This window comes from Colletes latitarsis, chromosome 7 (genome assembly GCF_051014445.1).
Source record: "Colletes latitarsis isolate SP2378_abdomen chromosome 7, iyColLati1, whole genome shotgun sequence".
Classification (NCBI taxonomy): Eukaryota; Metazoa; Arthropoda; class Insecta; order Hymenoptera; family Colletidae; genus Colletes; species Colletes latitarsis.
Window position 1 is genome coordinate 10,143,455 of NC_135140.1, and position 14,852 is coordinate 10,158,306.

The following is a 14,852-nucleotide window of genomic DNA, read 5'->3' on the forward strand; positions in this document are numbered from 1 at the left end:
CTCTGGGAAAAATTTTAATGGAAGATTCTAGAGGCCAAAATAGGACGAAAATCAAGAATACCAATTTGTTGATGGAGGCTTCGTTAAAAAGTTATTAACGTTTAAAGTTCCACCCATTCTGAATTTTTTTTTGCGAAAATGCGTAGGATTTCGGGGGTATGTCTATTCACCAAAAATGATTGTAATTAAGCCTCGCAATCGAAAATAATTTTTCCAGAACAATTTGAAATTTTTGAATTTAATTGTTAATAACTTTTTAACGAAGCCTCCATCAAGAAATTGGTATTCTTGATTTTCGTCTTATTTTGGCCTCTAGAATACCCCATTAAAATATAGTGAAATTAGTATAATAGTGAACGATATATTGATTGAATTATAAATGAACAACTAAACACATATGCTGTAAGAATTGCTGGAAATAAATACATTTTACGACAAGATGCTGCAATTCATACGGCGAAAGCGGTAAAGAAATACTTTTCTTCGCGAAACATTCGTACTTTGGATTGGCCAGCAAGATCCCCTGACCTCAACATTATTGAAAATTGTTGGGAACATCTTGCCAGAGCCGCATAACGATTTAAAACAGTACATTTTGGACGAGTAGGAGAATATTAGCCAAAAAAGTATTAAACAATTGTATAAATCTTTACCAAACAGATCGATTGAAATTATTAGATGTAAAGGAGGTTCTATAAAATATTAAGCATTAATTTTTATTCATTATTTGTTTTATGCTTAAAGTTTTTCAAGTGCGATATCATTTTGTCCCTTTATATCTTGTTGATAATTGTATTGCTTTAAATAAAAATAGATAGATTAAGGAGGGTTCATTTCATTCCATTTGTATGTATCAACAAGGACAGTCTGAAAATATATGCATACAAAAAGCTGAATTTGTAATGTTTAATAAACAGAAATTACAATAATTTGGAAGTGTGCTATCTTTTTGTTCCGGAGTGTGTTCGTAGATTCGGGCTTGTGGGCATTCAAATTAATATACTTGTTTCCATTTCAGGCGACGTCCAATACAAACCATTCGTAACGGCGGAACCAGAAATTAAATGCATTCCTTTGGACGGCACAGAAGATTTCCTTGTTCTTGCCTCTGACGGCCTGACGGATTACTTGAGTCCTTCGAAATTGCTGACCCTTCTGTACCACGAAATACGACGAGATCCAAGTGAGTACAGAATTTCTTCAATTAGTCGACAATACTAAAAAATATGTATTGGAGATTCTTAAACGAAAACCGTGACTATTGTGCGATGCATCCAATGTACGATTCTCGCTCGAGAGAAAATTAAGAGAAAACGATGCTTGTTGAAATCGTCGTTCGAGCAGCGTGCTTAGTTATGTTCCATTAATTTGGCCGATCTATTGCTGGAACGTGGAGAAGATTTCCATGTCACGAATAGCGCAATCGAAGCGAATAATTATACAGCCGCGATGGAACAGATCCATATGAAATTATCGATTATCTTAAGGGAGATACTTCGGTCTAGAACCTTCGGAAAATCGATTTTTTTCCCATTTTTTGAAGGTATATGCTCTCAAAGATATTTCTGTCGATTCAGTATTGCTGGATTCTTAATCTGTGGTCCACGGATCCAATTACTATCGAAGCCACCGAAGTCTCGAGCTAAAATGATCTGTCGTCGTTTTGCTCACTGGGGTTCAATTGCACTCGCAAGGGGACCACCTTGCACGTCGTGGAAATTGCTTTGAAACAATAAGAATAACCTGCTTTGAACAGCAGGTACAAGTTATGGTATATACATAGTACAAAAAAACCCTAATAGGTTTCTTCACAATGGGCCACCGTTTTCGAGATATTTTTATTTCAAGTTTGATACGCACATAATGAAAGAATTAATTAAATTTATTTTACAGAACAAGTTGTGCTTAAGTCAGCAGAGCGATTAGCTATAAAGTTTATGGTAGCGAGTTCCGATCCCTGCCGAGTTAGTTTTTTCTTTTTCTTTTATTATTTTGAAATGCAGAAATATAATTTATCTACTATGTATAGAGGGTGCTCGGCCATCTCTGGGAAAAATTTTAATGGGGGATTCTAGAGGCCAAAATAAGACGAAAGTCAAGAATAGCAATTTGTTGATGGAGGTTTCGTTAAAAAGTTATTAACGTTTAAAGATCCAATATTGACCGGACAATTTTTCGGCGATATTAAATAATTTCAAATCGTTCTGGAAAAATTATTTTCGGTTCTGAGGATCAATTACAAACATTTTTTGTGAATGCACATATCCCCGAAATTCTACGCACTTTTGAGAAAAAAATTCATTATCGAAAAGATAATGAGTATGATTAAAACATCATAACTTCTGAACGGATTGGAGGATTTAAAATTTTTCGAAATGTAAACTACGCGTATTTTCGTGAAGAATATATAGAAATTGTAAGAATGTTGGAAAAGTAGCTCCGTAACACCGAAAAATGAGAAAAACAACATAACAATGGTTCAATTTTCGAACAACCATAATTCCTATAATAGTGAATATATTTCAATGAAATTTTAGGGGGAAATAGAATTCATGGATACCTACAAAAAAGTATTAGAGAACATTTCCGTACAGCGTCAAACAAAATTACTAAAAATAAAAAACGACGTTTTAAGAAAAGTCGACAGCGGGTAGGTGACTAAATATTTCGGCGAAATTGAAAAGTTTCAAATCATTCTGGAAAAACTATTTTTGGTTGCAGGTGTCAATTACAATTATTTTTGGTGAATAGACATACCCTCGAAATCCTACGTACTTTCGAAAAAAAAATTCGTGTAGGTGGTCAAATTTTATTAATAATTTTAATAATAACTTTTTAACGAAGCCTCAATCAACAAATTAGTATTCTTGATTTTCGTCTTATTTTGGCCTCCAGAATCTCTCATTAAAATTTTTGCCAGGGGTGTTCGAACACCCTGTATATGACATAAATATTAGAACGAAGTATCCTTAAATTTTGAATACAAAAAACAGTAGTAAGTACAGTAGTAAAACTGCATTATATGTCGCATATATTTTTCTATATTAATCATTAGCAAGTAAATTCTCTATTTGAAAACTATTCGAAAATCATAAGCATCGATATTGACAATACGAATGACTAATACAGAATTTATTTGATAATAACTAATACGAATAATTAATATTGAATAATATATACGACATATAATGCTATTTTAATACTGTATGCCATATATACATATTAAATAAAATATATTTTTGCATTTCAAAATAATAAAAGAAAAAAAAGTAACTTGGCTTCGTATCTCACATGTATCAAACTTTGAAACCAAGCTATCTCGAAAACGAAGGTCCATTGTTAAGAAACTTATTAAGGTTTTTTGATACTAGTTACATACTATAACCTGCTATCGTTTCAAAAGCAATTTTCACAACTGCTCCTTGTCAGAGGCCTGTTAAATAAAAGATTGTTTCATCAGTAATTACTCTTGTCCCCCGAGCGGACGACTAATAACGAATCAATACTGTATTTTGGAAAAATGGTCCCTGAATTTCATCCGATAGTCGAGGGGGATCCATATAAAAAAGAGGTTAACACTGGAACTACCAAAGTGGTCGAAATAACCCATTCGTAGTTTCTAATAATTGTAAAAAATTTACTCGATCGGATCATTGAATATTTACCGTAGTTTTTTTTATAAGGGAATGAATAAATATTTTAAGTATCTATCGTTTTAATTTCTTCGGTAGTTGTGTTGGGAATTAGTGGTCTAGAAATACCGTCGGAAAGTTGCGCGCTGCTCGTTGAGATTCGTATGCAAAAATTTGGCATCGAAAACGACATTGCCCGGAGAATGACTAGATGCGTCGACGGAAGGTTCAACGAACTTCCGTCGTGGAATGTCTATGAGCAGAAACGGGCAACTTTTCAACGGAAGGAAAGAACGTCGGTGAAACGGGTGCCGGGGCAATCTGTTCCGATCTTCGTCCCTGAAGCAACAAGAAGCAGAGCATGACAGCGCCACGAAGAACAACTGGACACAGTTTGTTGGCAGCCGCTTACAAGGAGTACGAGTCATTACGAGATTCACGTTTTCCAGTGCGAAATTCCTTGCGAGACGGCATTCCCCTTACTTTCTCGAAGTATCAAACGTTCGTGTTTTGCTCGTCGTTCGGGAGAAAATTCTGACTTGAAATCTGTCGGTGTCTGGGGACCGATTAAATGAAATTCCGCCTTGAATACGGGTCAAGATTATATCTGACTATGCCAACGAAACAACGATTAATAACTTCTGACGTCTACGACTTCCATTACTATTTCGTTTAGAGATTATTATTATTATTTATAACAGCTATCAGAATTAAATATGCACGATGTTTATCTTGGGAGATAATTACCGACAATTATTATACTTAATTAATTATCGACAATATTTATCCACCGACAAATAGCAATCATTACACGCGCAGAAGTCGATATCGATGAGTAAAAATGTTTTATTCATGCCATAACTTTTAGGGGGGTGAAATAAATAATAAATCGATAAGCTGTATTTATAATTCGCCTAGAAAGCCATCTCTATAAATTTTGCCCATAATATTTATATATCCGAAGAAACGTGGGAAAGGTAGAAACTTAATTATTTCTTTAATAAAGCCATTTAATACAGGCACTGAATGTATTACAGCATTATCGTGATGAAAAATGTAACTTTCTTTTCCATAACGCGTTCAATTTTTTCTATTACATTCTCAAGAATATTTAAATACTTTCTTGGATCTCGTTTCCCTTCTATAATTACTAGGTCGACTATTTCGAAGTAAGAAATTGCATCCCCTACCATAACGGAATCAACGGATGAGTGCCCGCTGAAAAGATATCGCTCTTCTTTCCACAGATCATGGTAACATCACGCATACTTATCAGGACGATTAAAATCAAACCTTTCTTCGTTAGAAAATAATCATTCTGCCCCCCAATTTTTACATTTTACATTAATCATTCTTTCTTTCTTCATACTATTTTTATACTTTTACCTCTAATTCTCACTGATTCTAAATATTATACATATTATAATTTAGTCATCTTTAGAGTAAACGTAATTATTAGATTGGGGATGTTTACGCGTTTATAGAAAATTTTAATTCTCAAAAAATTACAGAATGTACTTAATATGCAAAAATATAAATATTTAAAGCAAGACACAAATTATTATATTTAGGGTGTTGAAACAACCCTCTACGAAGTTTTCATTTCATTAATTCTATTAATAAAAATATGAATTTGCATAAAGATCTGCAGTCTCAGAAATGTGTAATTTTAAGTGAAACTATTCCCTGGACATTTTCAAATATTAATTTCAATTGTATTCCAAAACTAACATTTAGTTAAAGTCTTTTTCGACTTAACTTCCAGGGAGCTTCATTTAGCTAATCAATTCTTTGTTTACATGTCTTTTTAAAACTATTTTTGAACACGGTGTGTTGGGTTTATGAGAGAAAATATTAAACTACAATTTAAATTTGTTTTAGTATTTCTTCGATGAAGAGGATATTATGTATCTTTTTCGCCAAAGTCTCTTAGTCTTATTTTGCCTCAGTCTCCCCTAGTAGAATTCCATGCAGATTTGAAGCCCGCTGTTATAGTTTGTCCAATTTCCTGATCGAGTTGCAATTGAGTCGGTTCTCTCAGGCAAATTGCTTGCATTCCCATTGTCGGGATTCTCTTCGAGAGAGGGGTAGGGGGCAGTTTCCGATACAATGGCGATTCCTAAGCCTAATTGCAGAAGCGTGTTATGGGCACGTGGCACACGAGCACATCGTCTCGTCCGTGGCTTCCTTCGTCGAATATATGGATAGGAGAAATAGCAATGGAGTCGAGCGTATCGCGAGTACAAAGCAGAATTGTTCTTTTCTATCGACCAATTGAAATATCTCACATATATTTACTAATATATAAAATATGTAAATTTTTTCTCACTGAAATATTTGCAATTGGTAATTATTAAAGTTTGAATACACATTTGAAACGAAAAAAGATTCTTAACCCTTGAACGGTAATATTTACAAAAAGAACTTGTATCGCGGTGCACCTCAAAATATATTATAGAAAAATAAAAAACCGATCAATTCTTTATTTTATGCAGTTAATTACACAAACGCAGGATATCAATTATGAATAAAATTAATGCATTCACAGAGGTGTTAACGAGTTAATCAGGATAAGTTTTACTATAGCAGGTGCTAAAATAAAAGAAGAAAGAATCAATTCCTTAATGTTTTGTATCGCTTTCTGAAAAGTTGTTTGCTCCATTGGTTTTTTTCTTTTTAGAAAATCGGTTTTCAGAGAGTTTGGGAACCATTGATTTAATTAGTATCGATTACCGAATATTAAGCTTGATCCCATCGCTAGTTGCAACTCTGGCTGCACTCTAGCCAAGTGCAATTACCCACGCTCGAGCTGACGCGATTCCGGAGGAGAATTTTGATCAGCCATGCAACACTTACTTCTGACTATTTCGCATTTTCTAAGATCCATTAGATGGATAAAGTCGTTGGACGTTGTATGCCGGCGGTACGTTAATCAATAATTGCTTAATGAAAGCGGCATCTTGGCGTGCATGTGAAAGTTTTTGTCGTTAAAACGGCCTCGATCGATCATCCCTTTCTGTGTGAAAAAATGATTTATTACGCGTGAACTAGCAGTAGTAGCTGATAAACGTTTTCACGCATCTTGCTTACATTTCATTAACGTCATTATGTTACACGCTTTTAACGGGGTATTCTACTGTAAAACGCGTATTTTTCATTATTCTCATCATTTTTTGACGAACTATACGACTGTACTTTGTCCAGATTCAACTGTACGCTCGGCGTATTCAGGACAAAAATATCCCAAATATGCGCGATTAGTTTTTCCAACTTTTCAAACTAGCTAAAGTGTTCCGGATTATGATAGATGTTGTCATGTTGATAAGGTTAAATCTCCAACTTGATATTACGCGAAGAAAATTTTTAACACTTGGGGGTGATTCTACATAAAAAGATAAGTCTAAAACATACAATAGAAATTTTTCACGTGGGACTTTGTTTTCGAGAAAATCGACTTGGAATTTTCACCGTGTATGCGTGCACTTGACACATTAACGCTCATATTTTTCGGGTTAACCAAGAATGATCAGTTTTCTATATTGGATTTGTTTCCAAAAATGCAGTTTTTGTTAATTACAATGTTGTATCTAACGTATAATTTGAAGGAAAGCAAATATTATTATTCCTTAAACCGTTGGATTAAACAAATATCGTTTTTCAAAGCAGTCAGACTCGGGCATGAGCGTTAAGGTGTTAACGAATATATCATTGAATTGGTTCTGTCGCTAGTTTCTAGGATGACTTTCGTGTCTTCAGCGTGAACACGAATGGATCTAACAGATCGTTATATTTTCGCTTGCGAAAAGCGACGTTGGTAGGATCGATGCCAGCCAGGAGGGTTGGATTGCAGCTTCCGCGAATGAGGCACGGTGCATGATCGAAGAACGAAATAAAATTGAAAGCCAGACTGGGAGAGAAAAAGATGGAAATGTCTGAGCCAGCATGGCCGTCGAGTGCATCCTAGTAGAAGGAGTACGGTGCAGGGGGAAACCTCTTTCTCCAAGAACGGAGCTCCCATAAAAAGAATTAAATGCTTGTCTCGTTTCTTATTTTGATTAAAAAATTAAAACAAAACTTGTTGCCGTTACGCGGCGTGGAAAACGTATTCGATCGGCAGTTCACTTTGGAAAATTAATTTTTACAAATAGATGCCTTGAGGTGTTTTATCATTTTTATTCATAGCGTAAACAAAATATCTTAGTTCTAAAAAGGGAAGGACACGTATTATGCGACTTCAATTTTAATGGATCTTTGCAAGGTGATAGGGTCAGTTGCTTTAATATTGAATACTTTTTTTTATACATGTTTCACTTGTTTGCCGACCTTTTATATAAACTTAAATAGTATGAATTTAGTAACAGTTAAATTTAAAATATAACAACGGTTTAGGAAATGCTTACGTCCTCATTTTCCATATTAAGTTCATAGTGCTCGTAATGTGGAATACTATATGTAATACACGGTGTTCGGCCACCGCTGAGAAAAATTTTAATAGAGGATTCTAGAGGCCAAAATAAGACGAAAATCAAGAATGCCAATTTGTTGATGGAGGCTACGTCAAAAAGTTATTAACAATTTAATTCAAAAATTTCAAATGGCTCTGGAAAAATTATTTTCGATTGTAGGGGTCAATTACAATCATTTTTGGTCAATAGATATACCCTTGAAATCCTACCCACTTTCGAGAAAAAAAATCGGGTAGGTGCTGAAATTTTTCGACGAAAAAAAAATATTTCAAATCGTCTTGGAAAAATTATTTTTAGTTGCAGGGGTCAATTGCAAGCATTTTTGGTCAATAGACATACCCCCGAAATCCTACTTAGTTTCGAGAAAAAAATTCCTTACCAAAAATATAATTTCTGGCCAGAAATGTCTGCCCGAATTTTCATGCGAATCTTTAAAACGTCATAACTTCTGAACGGATTGGACGATTTTAATGTTTAAAAAAGCAAACTACGCGTATTTTGATGGAGAATATGTGTAAATCGCAAAAATATTCGAAAAGTTGGTCCTTGACCTTGCAAAATAAGAAAAACCCCATAAAAATGGTCCAATTTTCAAACAGTCATAACTCCTACAATTGTGAATATATTTCAATGAAACTTTTTTCTGAAGTAGAGCTCATGGGTACCTACAAAAAAGTATTGGACAACTTTTCTGTAGGGCGCCAAATAAAATTACTAAAAATGAAAAAGGAATTTTTAAGAAAAATCGACGGGGAGTAGGTGCCTAAATTTTTCAACGAAAACAAAAATTTCAAATCGTTCTAAAAAAATTATTTTTGATTGCGGGGGTCAATTACAATCATTTTTTGTGAATACACATATCCCCAAAATTTTACGCACTTTCGAGAAAAAAATTCATTATAGAAAATATAATGTGTGGCCAGAAATGTTACCTTGAAATTTCATGCATATGTTTAAAACATCGTAACTTCCGAACGGATTAGAGGATTTTCATGTTTCAAAATGCAAGCTACGCGTATTTTGATGAAGAATATGTAGAGATTCTAAGAATGTTCGAAAAGTTGTTCCTTAATTTCATAAAATGAGAAAAACCCCTTAAAAGTGGTCCGATATTTAAACAGCCATAACTCCTACAATAGTCAATGGATTTCATTGAAATTTAGTTTGGAAGTAGAGCTCATGGATACCTACAAAAAAGTATTAGTCAACTTTTCTGTAGGATGTCAAACAAAATTATTAAAAATCAAAAACTACGTTTTAAGAAAAATCGACAAGGCGTAGGTGCTTAACTATTTCGGGAATATTATAAAGTTAGAAATCATTCTGGAAAAATTATATTCGGTTACGGGGGTCAATTACAATCATTTTTGGTGAATAGACATATCCTCGAAATCCTACCTACTTTCTAGAAAAAAATTCAGTACGGGCGGAACTTTAAACATTAATAACTTTTTAACGAAGCCTCCGTCAACAAATTGGTATTCTTGATTTTCGTCTTATTTTGGCCTCTAAAATCTCCCATTAAAATTTTTCCCAGGGGTGGCCGAACACTCTGTATACTATCAGCTTGCAAATCAGCGTTAAAATCGAAGTCGGACATTTGTGGTCCTTGCCCCTGCAAATAATTTGGAGGCTCGCGATGGGGGAAAAAGCACCACGGTGCGCGGTATGATCGCCTAACTCAGGCCTGCTGCGCCATGGTTCGGTGGCTACCTCTTCCTTCGTCCTCGGGCAAAAGAGTAGATGCCTACAGGTCCTCCGACCATTCATTTGCTCGTTCGTCACTCGTTTGTGAAGTTGTCTGTCAGAGGCCGAGCCGGCACTTTTCACCTTCCTGTCGGTCGGAAACCTTTCCGGTAGCTCGCACAATCGACGCTTTTTGGCATTCTGCCTGACGTCTCGGCGATTTTTCTGTCGTTCGCGAATCGCGACTGAAATTACAAGGCGCATCGACGAGTCGGTGCAAGACGAAAAGTGAACAGGGCTTCCCGAAATTACAAAGTCTTCTTTCGATTAAGGAACCGCGTTTTCTCGATTGTAATACAGAGACTGTGCGTCGGGTAGTCGAATTCAGTGATTCACAGTGATCTGTAGTGCTTTTAACAACACCAGAGAAGGAAGAGGATACCCGTTTCCAAACAGCTCTCAGTGTCATCCTGGTGAGTCTTTCCAAACATGCATATATCAGGTTTCGTCGACAGGAATTTCCCATAAACGATTCGTTTCTTTTTCCCGTTAGATTTCGCAGTATTTCTTCGATTTCTTCCTTCGTAGAGACTAAATACTGTCGAGGAGAGAGGAAAAAATAAGTAAAATTCTGCGAATTAAATTTATAATAAATATACGTGGTTTGAAAGAAACATTGATTACACTGGTCAACGGCAAATATGTCTTCTTTGTCTAAGTAATTAGTTTTACTCTCTGTTATGACTTTAATCACGAAAATCGGCTCTAGGTTTTCTAGAACACAGATTAAAAGTGAATGTTTTCTACTACCGAAATGGGGTAATCTTTGCCGATTTTTAACAGCCTTTTATTTGATCTACAATTTTAACAGACAGTTACTAAAAATTAAACGCAAATGAGACACTAAGTAAACTTAAACTTATGTAAATTCAACATTTATATAAATTTATAATATAAAAATCATAACATAAAGGTCTATATAATGTCATGAAAACTCCACGTAACGAATTAAAAAAAAAATCTTTATTTATGTTTTTCTCCCGTTATTTTCTATTTGGATATACGTAAATAAATAGGAAGATCAATCGTAAAGTATGGAAACTATTGCTTAAAATTTGTCGACCACGGTTATCGATCCTTTCAATTTTCATTTACTGGAAGATTTGCAGAAAGTATTATTGTTTCGTACGTTTGTTCAATATTTATAATGCGAACGATCGGTTTTGACAAAATGTGACGATATGTATTCTCGACTCTGCTTCCTGCGAAGCATGCTGATTCTATAATTAATATCGGCGACAGTTCACGAACAATGTTTCCCCCCATTTTGTATTCCACTATCGTACGAAGAGCATGCAATTATGCGTTTATGTACGCGTGACGCGAATAAATTGTTTACACGATTGTGGTTTTTAAAAAATTTGTAATTCATTTATTATTCAATCGTTCGAAAATAGTATGAAACCAAGTAAGCGCATTCCGGGCTATCTTTTCACGCATGACTTCCCAGAGGATTATTCAGAAATTCGTACCTTTCAAATTCGTAGAATGGAAAGTTTATTTTTAATTGTAGCGGGAGATTTCTCAAATTTAAGCGAAATTATAGGTTTTCTGTAACCAGTAGAAAGAAACTTTCACGGATATCCAGTTCGTTTTGATTTGGTCTTAATCTTTTACTAAGTTCTTTCGATTTTTCATTATTAACTAACCGATTCAATCGCAATCGAAAGTGTAATCGTTTCGTAATTAATTATTAATGCGTTAATTGTGTCCGATGGTTACGTTCGTTTTGATTATTTGTATTATTCATTAATCGTAATTACTCGTTACTCGGTAATTATGATCATTAATCACTGGCTTGATTATACGGCAATCATGGCAATAAATCATGTATTAGTATACATTTTACCAAACGTTGTCTGTAGACATAGGACGAATATAATTTCTATTTTATTGTCGATGAAATCAAAATTTCAATTATCTTTTTATTTTCAGTTTAAATTCATACTATACAGTATTGTTTAATAATGGAATAGTTGAACACAATTGAAGTATGTAATTATTTTTTAGAGTCTTTAATTGCATTGTTTATACGAATTTGTGATTTCTTTAGATATGCATTAGTTTCCTTTTTGAAAGTCGATGTAATTTTTTAATTATACTTTGCGAATATTGAAAATTCTGTTTATAATTAAACATAAAGCTGCAGAATATTTGGAAAGCGTTTGAAAAACTGTATCGTCAAAAATTAGTATTATTTAAACTACAGTTAGGTAGTTTTTAATTATTTTTAAACATAGCTTTTATTGGTGTACTTAAAAAATTAAAACTTGACATGTTAAATTGGATAATATTGCAATAAGAATACACGAAAGATATAAATAATTGGGGTTGTAGAAAATATACAGGGTGTCCAAAAAGGTTGGGACCAGACTTATACTACGTGTTACTCAGATCAAATACATAGACAAAGTTCGTATAAACTTATATCCGGAAATGCTTTATTGAAAAGATATAAATTTTTCAAGCATTTTCAAACAGACTTCAGTAACGTAAATGCATGATTATAAACTACGTTGTTAATTTTATTTTATTTCGTTCCCAAAATTGCTTCACGTTTATTTAAACAAAGCCGGTTTCGTTTTATTTTTTCCACGATAACTGGCAAACAATTGTTGGATGCACGCTGTTTAGTTCCTGCGTCATTCATTGTTTCGTGAGCTGTCTGTGCGAAACGGAGATAAATTTTTGGACGAAAGGATCTTGGAAAAGGAAGAGAAACGCAAGGATGATCATCGCCGTGTGAAATATATTTTCTCACCATGAGAATGTTGGCCGCTCATTGAAAGGAGTCCGGAAATCTCTTTCTCCGCGAAACTCCGGTACAGTCGTCTGTGAAAATATACTTCTCGGTCACGAACCATGTAATTATCGCTGCTGTTCCAGGACGAAGCGTCAGCCTATCTCTTAACGTCTTACACCCGTCAATTAGGGTTTTTCTAGCTCCGTGATTTTCGAAAAAATGAAACTAATTCTAATTTCCCGATTGCATCGATCGTTCGAATTGATCGTTAACTGAAAAGTGAGATAACCTATAGAAAATTACTGGAAAGGGAAGAGGGCGTGGTCTATCTGTGAGAGAGAGGGTTGGCCTACGAGACGCGAAAAGATTTTCACAAGTGTCGCCGTGAACAAAGATTCGCAGCGGAACGAAAAGGTCCGGGCGCGTAACGAGAGATATAAAAATAGTAAACGCGGCCACTTTAACCAGACGTACGTTTCTTCCGCTTCTTTGTTTCGCCCTTTATTTTTTAATACGCGGCTCCTCTCCTCTGCTTTCCGTGCGTTAATCCGCCCGGTCCCTTTCTCCCTGTTTCCCCTTCCATAAATATGCAGATGACTTTTAATTAGACGCGCTGGGAATTCACCGCACGTTCATCCACTTGCAGCTGCACTTTAGACGTCGGTGTCAGTGCGTCGGGGGCTTGTTTTTCTTGTTTTCATTACGCAGATATTAAAGCATCCACGTCGAGTACTCGCGGACTCGCTCGGCGAAATGCACCAGCTGTTTCTGCCGAGTGCGTATATTTATTACTCGACGAACACTAGCTTTGCGGTCGCTGTGCTTTGTCACGTACGGTAGCTTGTACTCCACATCGTCCATCGTGTTTATAAAGTTGCAGGAGTTAAAAAATGATGTAATAGCGATTTAGAGCCACGAAACTGTACGAAGAACCGAAGTAATGTTTTAAACGGTTTTTTAAGTAACGATTACGAGCGTTCCGTGTTATACGAGGGTTACGGTGTTCGTCGTTGCGCTTTTCTATAAAAGTATCCGGTTTCGATTAACGCAATTAGAAAACGTACACGATATGCAAAGGGTTTTAACGGCGCGCAAGATGGCGGATTGGTGTATGGCGTCTAAGCACGACCCGGCGGAGATTCGCGCTTGCGGATATCCGCCGGATATCCGCGGTTCTTGCAAACTATCATTTGCGTTGCCTAGAAAAGTCTCCTGTTCGCCTACTTTTTGCCTGCAACTTCGCTTACGTTGTTTGCAGCCTTACTATCTCGTTAATTACAAAATCATTGTTTTCTTCTTTTTTTTTTAATTCGTTCCCTATACGTAGTATTCGATAAAGCTTTCATCGATACTAAATCTGTGAAGTTGTTACATTATTTCTTAAAACATCTTATTCTCTGATGTGGATAATCTTATTTTTTTTTAGCCATTTTGACCTCTCACAGAATTTACGTAAAATTTTGATTTGCTTAGAATTTAAGAAGTTCTTCGTAAAATTAAAGTAAAATAATCTCAGTTGTCGTGTGTCAAGTTTGCCCTTAGCATGTTTATGCATCGATAGTAGCAGTCTCTATCTGCGACAAAACATAGCGAACTTTGCTTGGTAATCTCATTATTCGAACAACGACACAGATATACACAAATGTACGTTTAAATGTAAGAATAACACAGGATATCTACCAAATGTTGACGTTGCAAATTGTATATCTATTTAATCGTGAATAAAGGAATAAAAACAATACGATCCAGTAATTTTGCCAGCAGAAATCCGCAAGATTAAATTAATTATCTACGAAATACTTTCATGCGGTCGAAAAAAACCAAATGAATTTTGTAACGGCAGTTTAGTTGAAACGAAAGCCAGATGTCTAAAATTTGGCGTTAAAAAAGCCAAATTGGCAAGTCTGGCCTCGCAGATTGTGTAATCGCGTTCGGGCGGAATACGATGATTCTTGGCCGACTGTGGCGACACACGACGAGCAGGATAAGCGTGGAGCCGAGCCGCATGGCAACAGCGGAACTGTGTTAAAATATCGCAATAAGGCATTAAACAAAGGAATCCGGGAGGAGCTGAACCAAGACCGCGGTTACTGAAGCGAAACCACTCGAGTGTTGTTTCTTCGTCTTGAAAAAGGACTCTCGTAGAAGTCTCCTCCATTCATAACGCGGCGTTTCCCCGGGTCCTTCGAGCCGCTGATTTTAGAAACTAGCGTCGTGTACCTCCGTTTCGGTCTAGTCTCTCAATCGAGCCACACCGGAGATCTG

The 14,852-nt window shown here is 35.5% G+C and overlaps 1 protein-coding gene across 7 annotated transcripts in view; it reads left to right on the forward strand.

Annotated features, from left to right (window-relative positions):
- Positions 1-14,852, forward strand: part of LOC143343624 (uncharacterized) — a 92,983-nt gene that overhangs the window by 14,319 nt on the left and 63,812 nt on the right. For all 7 annotated transcript variants that reach the window (XM_076768699.1, XM_076768696.1, XM_076768700.1 and 4 more), the window contains one exon: positions 1,019-1,183. In XM_076768699.1, coding sequence (XP_076624814.1) covers positions 1,019-1,183 — 165 coding nt within the window. The remainder of the gene's footprint in view (positions 1-1,018; positions 1,184-14,852) is intronic.